The following is a 12,092-nucleotide window of genomic DNA, read 5'->3' as shown; positions in this document are numbered from 1 at the left end:
AAAATATTAAAGGAATACATTAAAACACAACAGATCTCAATGGGGAAAAATATCTTGCTGGATGTATATCAGTTATAGGAGTCCATTAGTGCAAAATATTTGCGAATAATTTTAAGGTTTCTTTCTTGCATACTTGTACTTAAACCTGAACTCCCTTGTCTTATGTTTGCTGCCAATAAAAATACTAAATGTTCCAAAAGACTACTTTGTTGATCACTAAATCACTTCCTCTATTAATGTGTATTTAATGTAATTATTCGTTAAATATGTACTGAGGGGTCTATGGCATTATTTCATTTAATATATCTATATGTATAAATTTTTATTTTACAGTTAAAAGGACAAGGAGACCATGACTGCAAAATACTCAAGAATCACTTTGTTAAGGCCTCTTTTTATATTCTTGAAGTTAAACCTTATATTTGCTGGCAATAAAAATACTAACTGTTCCAAAAGACAGGGTTTACTGAAAAACTTATACAAAGTTATAGCCTCTTTAACGTCTTTCAAACAACACAACACAAAAGAAAAGTTCTTTCAAAAAAGTCTAAAATTTAGTCTACATCTTTAACAGACTATGGGTTTATCATACACCACATCAGTAAGATTAAAGTAACAGGGGTTTTTCTGTTGCCTCACCTACATGTTTTTTGAGGTCACAGGACTTCCTCTGTGGATGTTGCCTTTTCATCATCAGTAAGAAATTGTTCATTGGGGGACTTCCTAGCTTGTGCTGAGCTTAAAAATTATTTAAAATGGAAAGCTTTTTTCAAAGGTAAGAACGTTTTTTAAAAGCTTACAAAGTACAATAAGATTTTGCTCTGAAAACCCTTAGGACCTAATACAGTTCATACAGAGTTTTATAGGCACTTAAGACAGTCCTTTTTATAGCACTGCAATTACTAGGTTAGTCTCAACATGTTAGCATCTTAGAAAAAGGCAAAGAGTGTGTTGCAGCATGCGAAATTCAGGATGTTATCTCATGAATAAATGTGAAAATTTGTCACTTTTTGTTATGTGTAGACACAAACGGGTGGAAATACAGGCTGAAAGAACGTGGGAAGGTGGGAAGACCTGAAGCTAAATTGCAACAAGCTAGAAAGAACATGGAAAACTTATGTTCTAGTTTTTACAGAACACAAACACTTGAATGAGTCAGCATGATTGAGATTTAGTGAATGATGGTGATTTAATCTCGTCGGTTTTTAGTCAGCAGATGATGTGTTACTAATCCATTTCATACTGCAATTTTTAGACACGAAAGTCTCTTCAGCAAAGCTAGAATGTTAGTTAGCACACATTTTCTCTTGTTCATGATTTAATGCTAACATTAAGACTAGCCTAAGACTAGCCTAATGATTACAGTTCTATAATAAAGCTTGTCTTTAAATTTTCTGTATTAACTGTTCTGTATCTGTCTGGTTTTTTAGGTTTTTTTTCCTAGACTCAAATTCCTGATTGAAGACACGTCTCCTTACATCAAAGCGTGTGCTCCATCTGAGTTATACCCATTTATCAACACTTGTATCCTGAACTCTCTCCTAGCTGCCCTCAATGTATCTTTTAGAGTCTGTCCAAATATAGCAGACCTTTTAAACAGAAATGACTTTTTCAGATTAATTATTTCTTTGTTAAACAAAAAAATGTTTATTGAGGCTTGGATTCTCTGTGTACGTGAACTAAATCATGAAAAAATTGACCTTTTTGGCAACGTTAAAGATTATTTCCCACTAATTGCTAAACTGGTGTGGCCAGAAAGCTCTCCAAATGATTGTGAAATAATGTTTAAGGAGCAAGATGTATAGACTTATATACTTATATGGATGTGATGTTTGTCTTGGAAGGAAAATTAATCATTTTGGAAATGTTATTATTCTAGGCAACCTGTCTGATCCACCTCTAATTCTGATTCATCGTGACGTTCCCAATGTTCCGAGTATTGAACTACCACTTAATACCTTCTTTGCCACATACATACTGAAACCCTCCAAACAAAGTCATGAAAAAACATTTATCATAACTTAGGAACTCCAGTCATAATTCCTGGAATGGGAGTCTTTAAACATTATTAAGCTCAATTTATTTGCATTGGTAGGGTCAATGACTGCAGAGACCCAGGGTTTCTACCTAAGGTCATATTATTAAATTTTGTAAATCAATCAGTTCTGTGAAGGTGAACCTGCAGAACGTTCCTTTAGTGTCCATTTCATACTTATCTCATTGTAAAAAGATGCAAGTGGATTCTTTTCTAAACAGAGACTGGCCCATTGGGTGATGGACTCTGGAGCACTGGGTGCTGGACATCATCACCATGACCTGTAGGTGTGCTGAACATACAGATCTCCAACATGAAATGCCATTAGAGACTGTAAAAGGAAGTTCTACAAGGCTGATCATTTCCTTTGAAATTCCTTTCTAAATCCAATGGTATCCGGGTGTTTCTCCTCACACCTGTTGGTAAGGATGGTTCTTCATGTAAAGGTGCAACCTCAGATCCCTGCTAGGTTTTCTAGCAACTAGTCTCGGTAGGAACTGAGAGTTCCATGGCAAGATGGCTGTTTTACATTGCAAATAATGTATTCCATGTCCCTTCTGATTCTCACTACCCTGGTGTTTATCTACAGTTACTAATGTATACAGAGTAATCACCAATACCTGTGAATCTTCTGTTGTTCTCAGTGTCCAGTGACTCCTTCTTTTTCTCTGCAAGCATTCCTGAGACTGGAGAAGGAGTAGGTTTATCAAATGAGCATGTTTATCCATCTCAACACTTCTACCCACAACATTCGTTGGTAGACATCGAAATGGAAGATCTAAGCTACTCTGTACCTATTCCTGAGACTGGAGAAGGAGTGGGATCAAGGCCTTTTGATCACAGCTGTCCAGATGTTTTGCCCAAATTTAAGCAACCAGAAACAACTACAGGAAGATATAGAAATGGCATCCTGCAGCAGCTTAAGATTAAGATGTTTGGTAGCACTTTTTTTAATGTCACTCCTTGATGTAGAAATACTAGATAATGCTTCTGTTTTCTCTAGCCCTCGTTTCTGTCACCATTACCTAATTGAATTTTATGATTTGCTGCACTTGTACCATTTATCTGGTTTAATTCAATAAACATTGTAACTTTTCTTGATACTCATGGGATCCTTGATTTCTTTTACAAACCACAATATATATACACCGATCAGCCATATCATTGTGACCGGTGAAGTGAATAAGATTGATTATCTCCTCATCATGGCACCTGTTAGTGGGTGGGATATATTAGGCAGCAAGTGAACATTTTGTCCTCAAAGTTGATGTGTTAGAAGCAGGAAAAATGGGCAAGAGTAAGGATTTGAGCGAGTTTGACAAGGGACAAATTGTGATGGCTAGACCACTGGATCAGATCATCTCCAAAACTGCAGCTCTTGTGGGGTGTTCCCGGTCTGCAGTGGTCAGTATCTATCAAAAGTGGTCCAAGGAATGAACAGTGGTGAACCGGCGACAGGGTCATGGGCGGTCAAGGCTCGATGATCAATGATGAAGGCTCAGACGAGGTACTGTTGGATCGGACCACACGGGCCAGCCTTCGCTCACCACGTGCATCATTGAGCATTAAAAAGGTTAATGCTAGTTCTGATAGAAAGGTGTCAGAATACACAGTGTATCACAGTTTGTGGTGTATGGGGCTGCATATATATATAGTGTAGTGAAGAACAGTATATATATATATATATATATATATATATATATATATATATATATATATATATATATATTACAGCTTGACAACGATGTCTCATGCTGCATTAAGTAGACACACCTGCCCAGACTGTAACACCACCACCACCAAAGGCTCGTCTGGTGACAACAGTGGCTGATGTATAGCGCTCTCCTTGACATCTCCAACATCGTTGGCGGCCATCATTTCTGCTCAAAGTGAATCGACTTTCATCAGAGAACAGCACCAATGAAGCGGTCATCAACGTGGGATGTGGCCAAAGGACGTCCACTTCTATACCTTTCTGTGACTCTTCCAGTCTCTCTGTATCTCTTTCGCAACCTGCTGATGACACTCTGTGACACTCTAAGCTCACTGGCCACTTCCCTCTGAGAACATCCTGTTTGAAGCCTCGCAATGGCGAGGTACTGTTGACCAATTGTTAGGTGTGGTCTTGGTCTCATGATGTCAAAATGTGAACAGCATGATGAAGAGGACTGTTTAAATACCAATTCTAATTGAACCAGAAAATTTATTGGTCGATTCATGGATCAAATCCAGTTGTGAATTTTGCCGTTAAGCACCTTGTTAGAGAACAGTTATGCAAAAATTACTGAAACACTGAACAATTGGACATGTGCATTCAAAAGTGTAGAGAAGGTCAAATTAAGTTCACCTGTAAAGGTTATAGTGCATTTTAGGTGCACTGGGCATCCTGAAATTTCACCCGAAAGCCAAATATCCTTAACTTTTTGTGAGCAGTGTAAATATATATATATATAATGCTGTAAATGAGAGACCCTCAATCTTAACCATAGTTTCAACCGAAATGGAAAATAAAGATACATAGCTGATGTCAATCAAATTGTTAATTTGCATTGTTTTAAAACAGCAAAGCATACTCCAAAGGTACAATAGGAAAATAAAAACAAAACTGACAAATTGTACAATGTTGTCGTGAGTCTGCTGGGTCCCAAAACCTCACTCTTACCCCAAATCCACAGGGGACACATCAGTAAGTGTTAGTAAGTGAGAATTACATTAATACTTCATTCAATTAACAGCTTCAAACATACAATTTCAATCTGTTTTGTCAAATCATTAGTTCAATTATCACTTTTGAATAGATAAACATACATTTAATAATGTCTAACTGTTAACTGACAATCAATAGAAACTGGCAGGCCTAAAATAAAAGAGCCGACAAAGCTAACCAGAAATACAACCAAAAATGTTGCTAACTAGCCAAATTTTAGCTGCTTTATTTCTGTTTAGCAGTTTATCCCTTAACTGTAATTAATGCAGAAAAAGAAAATCTAATTAAATAAGCATTACACTGTATAACTAATGCTAGTTAACATCTTTGCCTTCACTTAATCCTGACATTTTTCCTTGTTTGAAAGTCTTTTGTAATAAATTTTAATAATTATTCACCCTGAACTGGTGAAGATTTTAGCAATTCCTCATTTTATGGTGATAAGGATAAAAAGTCTTTAAAACATGAAATGATCTCATATGGGAAGTTAGTCTGAGTTAGTCTGGCTTTGAAAAAATAAACCGGCAAGACCAGTTAAAAATTGGTTTGACGTAGTTTCCTGTTCCTGTATGACGTGTACCCAGCCTATTTAATGTGGTTCGTCCGGAAGTTCCTCCTTTTTCATGTTGGCCCTTTGAATTGTTGGCAGCCATTACAGAGCTGAAGGAAAAATACCAATGGGCGTTTACTTGAATGAAAGGCAAATTGATAGGTAAAGTAAAACTTATCATAATCTCTGAATATCAACACGCTTTTGTCAAATTTGGTTTAAATAATATGTTTAGGCAGTACACATTAAGCAGAAGACTTGACAAACCCTGTTCACACACTTCCTGATTTGATTGTGTCATACTGCTACATCTATGAGGTTTAGGGTAACAATTTTTTCTGTAGTTTTTCTGTAAAACATTTTTGTTACTAAAACATTTTTTGTCAAATCTTTGGCCTCAGCACAAAAGAAATGGAAAGAAAGGCAAGAAAAAGAAAAGGTAAAGTAAACCATATAATGGAAACCCCCTTTTAATCCGGTTCATTCCGGTTTATGCTGTTCATAAAATGTTTAATATGCACATGAGAAAAGCGTAGGCGTATCAGGAAATGTTTTGATGAGACATTTTAAACATTTGTTCTGTTGGTTTAATCAAATTCAGAGTCTTTGATTCTTTGATTTAGATTAATACTTAGTGAAAATTCAATAAATTTAGCTTATGTGTGACTGCCCCCTATTGGATGCTCACTATACCACACTACACAACACTACAGAATGAACATTTTTATTTGTTCCTTTCTAAATTTGTTATAAATATGAGCTTATATATTTGGTGTATGATGACGTTTTAACTTCAGTTGAAATGGTGTACATTCATTTGTTTTCTTCTTTTTCTTCTTTCTTAAGGCTCATTTATAAACGGTCCACCAAATAAAAGGTAAAATCCCAATTTAACCATAGCATGCTCTTACCATCTTATTGATTTATTATTTGAATTTTAAGACCAGTTTTTAATCTGATTGTTCATCTGTGAAACACACAATTTTTTTTTACTATTTTCTCTGGACTATTTTGTATCTGAGCGTTCCAGGCCACCAACATTGTACACTTTATTGATCACCCGAGCTCAGGGTTCCTACATGAAAGAGGCTTTAGGTTTATAAAAGTTTATCAACACTTGTGTCCCAGACACATTATTTGCTTCATTTCATATTCTTTCCATCAAACATTTGCATTTAAGTGCTCTTCTTATATCAGAGGACTATTTTAGAATGAAATCTCCGCATGAAAACATTTAATGGAATTTCTTCACAATTTAAATGCTTTAAATGTTCTGTATGATGGATCGTCATTCTATAACCAAGTTGTTCATGCATAGGTTCCGTAAAAACTATGTTGGATTTCGAGCTGGCAGCTGTCTTACAGCTAAAAGAAGAAACTTTAAAAAAGGCAAACATAAGGTAAGTTAAACTTATGATAACCGCTGAACATATTAACACCCTTCTGTCTGAATTTTAATTTTTAATAATTTTAGGAATAATAAGTTGGGTTTTTTTTTTACATCACTTTCCTTTAAGTTTCGTCGTTCGAGTCGTCCAGCTACAGTCCACGTCATCTTATGGGCCTTTTTTAAACAACAGATCCAGAGCCACGCTTATAAAAGAAGCATAAAGGATATAGAAATGAGAGCAAAGAAACAAACAGGTAAAGCATACCTTAAATTACATACCTTATACCATAATCTTCTCCAGTCATGAAACATTACTTTCCACACCCTGATATGAACATACTGGTGTATAATGGATTACTTTACAATCCAATATTTGTATAAACTATAATACTTATATAAAATATGAGGGTAAATAATGGCTCTATGTCATTAGAATGACCAGTTAAATCTTGCAGGGTTGTGCACTTTACTTCGTCTTGTTTTTAACAGACTGCCAATAGAAACAATGTAGGTGTAGGTCACAGGAAGTCAATATAAATTTACACTATGCATCTGTGATTGATAGAATTATGGATTAAAAGAGTAGTTATCTTGAAGTGTTTGTGTAGAAAATGCTATTTATATTATTGAATACAGATGTTAAGAAACAAATCTGTGCCAACTCAAGTATGCGGCCCGGATTATCCGCTGTGGGGGCAACAACAACAACAACAACAAAAGAGATGAATAAAAGCACTTACTTTACCTTAAACAGAGTGTTTCCTTCCTTTCTTCTATCCTATAGCAAAACAGTAAACTTTGTTATTGTTGTTGTTGTTGTCTAATTTGGTAAATGTCCCCTAGAGGACAGTCATGTTACCTCGTTCTAACACCCTGAAGCCTCTTATGAATCACTGCAAAAATTATATTCTTTGAAAGCAAGCTAAATCTTTATGATATATTTATGGAGGAAGTCTCCAGTGAAAGCACTTTTTAATGTTTTCTGAATATTTGTTGTTTGTTGTTTCTCTCTAATCCATTTATGTTCATTAAACGATACTAATAGATTTTCATTTTTTTTATAATGATTACTATTTCTGTATTCTTTAGATACACAATGGGAGACGCCAGTGTGGTAAGAGTTTACAGATTATGATCATTTCATATAAATAATGTTTGAATTATTTTTTTTTTATTCTTTTCTTTTTTAACTATTTTGCATGTCAGTTCTGGGACACTGGCACTGCAGATGTTGATCCTCGGTGCTCAGAGGTCCTACATGAAAGAAGCTTTAGGCTTATACCAGTATTTCAATACTTGTGTCCCAGACACATTATTGGCTTCATTTCATATTCTTTCCATCAAATATCTACATGTCGAGGCTCTATTGAGATCAGATGACCTTTTCAGAGTCCTCATGAAAACATTAAATGAAGAAAAGTATAATTACGCAAGAGCTCTTTGGATTAGAGAGCTGGATGATTTTAACAAACTCAACCGTTTCAGTAATATAAAAGATCATTTCCCAATTATTGATAAACTGGTATGTGCTAAAGTTGATTATCATCAGAAAAGCCCAGAGGACCATCCTATATATGAAAAAACGCTGAGGTGAGTACATAAATAATTACATCACATTATTAAACCATCACATTATCAATAGCCATATTATTATACTGGATGTGGTTGCAGAAAATGAAAAGCTCGTAAATAGTGTAGCAAAATTCAATAATTAGAAATAGTTAACATAAAAGGAGTGAAATTTATCTATAGCATTATGTCTGTTGTATCTCTGTATAATCTTTGTCTTAACAGTAAATTTCGGCCATTTGGTGATCTGAGGGCTTTGGGTGACATATGGGATCCATCTCTTGTTCTGGTGTATCGAGATGTTCACAATCCACGTTACGATCCCTGCATGCCTAGTATACCACCCCTAGCTGTTATAGATGACAACAAAAGGTAACCCGTTAAAAATCATACTATGTTGTGGACCTGGGGGCATTGCAGAAACTGTGACTCTTTAATAGACTCTTTAACTGTTCTTTAATAGACAAACATTACTAAAAAAATTGCTGTGCACTTGAGTCCTGACAGATTTATTGTATTGTAAACACTATAGTCGATCACATTGAGCAGTGTTATAATAGTTTATAACAGATTATGTACAGTGTTGTATTTATTGTCTCATGTATTTATTGTTATTTGTACTGATTCAACTACTTGAATAGTGTGTATTTTTGCACTACATGTCTGGTGATATACAATGAGGGAAAAAATGATTTGATCCCCTGCTGATTTTGTACGTTTGTCCACTGACAAAGAAATGATCAGTCTGTAATTTTAATGGTAGGTTTATCTGAACAGTGAGAGACAGAATAACAACAAAAAATCCAGAAAAACACATTTCAAAAAAGTTCTACATTCATTTGCATTTTATTGAGTGAAATAAGTATTTGATCCCTTTGTAAAACATGACTTAGTACTTGGTGGCAAACCCTTGTTGGGAATCACAGACGTCAGACATTTCTTGTAGTTGGCCACCAGGTTTGCACACATCTCACATCTCAAGGAATTTGGGCCCACTCCTCTTTGCAGATCCTCTCCAAGTCATTAAGGTTTTGTGGCTGACCCTTCAGCTCCCTCCACAGATTTTCTATGGGATTAAGGTCTGGAGACTGGCTAGGCCACTACAGGACCTTAATGTAACCAATGATTGTTTTCTTGGTGACTATGGTCCCTTGGCTGCCTTGAGATCATTGACAAAATCCTCCAGTGTAATTCTGGGCTGATTCCTCGCCGTTCTCATGATCATTGAAACTCCATGAGGTGAGATCTTGCATGGAGCCCCAGACCGAGGAAGATTGACAGTCCTTTTGTGTTTCTTCCATTTGGGAATAATCACATCAACTGTTGTCACCTTCTCACCAAGCTGCTTGGCGATGGTCTTGTAGCTCATTCCAGCCTTGTGTAGGTCTACAATCTTGTCCCTGACATCCATGGACAGCTCTTTGGTCTTGGCCATGATGGAGAGTTTGGAATCTGATTGACTGCTTCCTTCTGTGGACAGGTGTCTTTCATACAGTTAACGAACTGAAATTAAGAGCACTCCCCGAGAGTGCTCCTACTGTAATCTCAGCTCCTTACCTGTATAAAAGACACCTGGGAGCCGGAAATCTTTCTGATTGATAGGGGATCAAATACTTATTTCACTCATTAAAATGCAAATCAATGTAGAACTTTTCTGAAATGCGTTTTTCTGGATTTTTTTTTGTTGTTATTCTGCCTCTCACTGTTCAGATAAACCTACCATTAAAATTACAGACTGATCATTTCTTTGTCAGTGGGCAAACGTACAAAATCAGCAGGGGATCAAATCATTTTTTCCCTCACTGTACTGTCATCTATCTATCTATCTATCTATCTATCTATCTATCTATCTATCTATCTGTCTGTCTGTCTGTCTGTCTGTCTATCTATCTATCTATCTATCTATCTATCTATCTATCTATCTATCTATCTATCTATCATTAACTACTGAATAACTAGAATCAACAACAGATACAGATCACATTCAAACAATAATATTCTACAGTTTTATTAATTTTGTGAATTTTATTTTCCCTTCTTTGGAACTGTTACAAAGGCCTCATTAGAATTTATTGGACTGTAAAAAAAAAAAACAATGATTTTTGTTTATTTATTTATTTTTTTTAGTGTGTGTGTGTGTGTGTTTGTTGTGAAAGACTTGTTGAATGTAATAAATGGCAAGAAGAAAGTATGTCTGTAATAAACTGCACCAGCAAACACCCCCACTCCCTGTAGTGGATAGTAAAGACATCAGAGAACATGATAAGGCTCTCTCTCAAACCAGTACAGAACATCTACCACAACTAGAGCCGTAGTAAGTTCACCAGAATAGTGATCAACTCATCATGCTGCTCCCATAAACTCTTCATTCCTTTGCCATCTGACAGAATGCACCCAGACCATGTACACCAAATCACAGAAAGGCTTCTTTCCACAAGCTGTCAGGAACCTCATCTGCCTCCTATGCACCTCCCTCAGAATTGCAACCCTGTCATTAAGCACCAGACACTTTAATCTCTAGTCACCACATCTCCATCTGGATAGTAAAGACATCAGAGAACATGATAAGGCTCTCTCTCAAACCAGTACAGAACATCTACCACAACTAGAGCCGTAGTAAGTTCACCAGAATAGTGATCAACTCATCATGCTGCTCCCATAAACTCTTCATTCCTTTGCCATCTGACAGAATGCACCCAGACCATGTACACCAAATCACAGAAAGGCTTCTTTCCACAAGCTGTCAGGAACCTCATCTGCCTCCTATGCACCTCCCTCAGAATTGCAACCCTGTCATTAAGCACCAGACACTTTAATCTCTAGTCACCACATCTCCATCTGGATAGTAAAGACATCAGAGAACATGATAAGGCTCTCTCTCAAACCAGTACAGAACATCTACCACAACTAGAGCCGTAGTAAGTTCACCAGAATAGTGATCAACTCATCATGCTGCTCCCATAAACTCTTCATTCCTTTGCCATCTGACAGAATGCACCCAGACCATGTACACCAAATCACAGAAAGGCTTCTTTCCACAAGCTGTCAGGAACCTCATCTGCCTCCTATGCACCTCCCTCAGAATTGCAACCCTGTCATTAAGCACCAGACACTTTAATCACTAGTCACCACATCTCCATCTAGTGGCCCTTTACCACAGACTTCAGCCACAAATATTACCATGTCACTGATAATCCATAGTTAATGAACTACACCAGTTTAATTCACTGATCAGCAAAACACTAAATCGTCCTTCCTCCACATTTGGATATTTTGTGAAAAGAAGTTTACCACTACCCCAGTCACTATACTGCATGCACTTTACTTTATGCACTGTTTGTTCACGAGTTAGTTCATCTTTAAAGGTTCTGTTGTCTTGTAGTTGTAACAGATATGTTGGTCACATTATATTGATTCTACTGTTTGCAAGGTGTGTATTTATTGTCTTGTCCTACTGTATTGTCAGCTACTACAACAAGCCTGTTAATTCACTTGTTGAAATTAGCAAATGTTATTTAGCTATACTGTACACTTGTGTGTGGTAAGAATGACAATAAAGTTCAGCAACATTCTACCCACATTCAAAAAAAAAAAGAAAAAAAAAAGAAAAAAAGAAACAACACTTAATATTGTCTTCTGTTTGTCTTTTCTATTTGTCTTCTCTATTTGGGTCCGTGTACTTTTTGGTATTTGAAGTTTCTTTTTATAAACAGAAACAAAAAAACGAAAATGAAATCATTTTTTAATTATGTGATGAAAATGTCAGACACCTTTTTTAAAATTAGACTTGATTTTCTTTTCTCATTTATACTTTAAATAAAGAAAGTTCTATAGCGTAGAA

General features: G+C 36.0%; 1 protein-coding gene across 2 annotated transcripts; it reads left to right on the top strand.

Annotated features, from left to right (window-relative positions):
• Window positions 1-5,370: 5,370 nt before the first annotated feature.
• LOC131355295 (uncharacterized) lies at window positions 5,371-11,415 on the top strand. 2 transcript variants are annotated; one of them, XM_058393676.1, is made up of 8 exons: window positions 5,371-5,454; window positions 5,694-5,731; window positions 6,139-6,169; window positions 6,611-6,692; window positions 6,810-6,936; window positions 7,772-7,796; window positions 7,889-8,272; window positions 8,477-11,415. In XM_058393676.1, the coding sequence occupies exons 1-8, from the start codon at window positions 5,420-5,422 to the stop codon at window positions 8,625-8,627; spliced, it is 873 nt and encodes a 290-aa protein (XP_058249659.1). In that variant the 5' UTR covers window positions 5,371-5,419; the 3' UTR covers window positions 8,628-11,415. The 2 variants fall into 2 exon arrangements, with proteins under 2 accessions (XP_058249659.1, XP_058249660.1); XM_058393677.1 differs by lacking the exon at window positions 5,694-5,731 and having other exon boundaries at window positions 5,379-5,454.
• The last annotated feature ends 677 nt before the right edge of the window (window positions 11,416-12,092 follow it).

This window comes from Hemibagrus wyckioides, linkage group LG06 (assembly GCF_019097595.1).
Source record: "Hemibagrus wyckioides isolate EC202008001 linkage group LG06, SWU_Hwy_1.0, whole genome shotgun sequence".
Lineage (NCBI taxonomy): Eukaryota > Metazoa > Chordata > Actinopteri > Siluriformes > Bagridae > Hemibagrus > Hemibagrus wyckioides.
Note: the sequence above shows the minus strand (reverse complement) of the source record. Positions and strands in the feature narration are given on the sequence as shown.

What these genes read in the sequence shown, in the direction of transcription:
- LOC131355295 (XM_058393676.1), top strand. Translation starts at nt 5,420, where the DNA reads ATGGGCGTTTACTTGAATGAAAGGCAAATTGATAG. An exon ending in AACGGTCCACCAAATAAAAG is followed by an intron (nt 6,170 to 6,610) that starts GTAAAATCCCAA and finishes GTTCATGCATAG; the next exon opens with GTTCCGTAAAAACTATGTTG. An exon ending in GAGAGCAAAGAAACAAACAG is followed by an intron (nt 6,937 to 7,771) that starts GTAAAGCATACC and finishes TGTATTCTTTAG; the next exon opens with ATACACAATGGGAGACGCCA.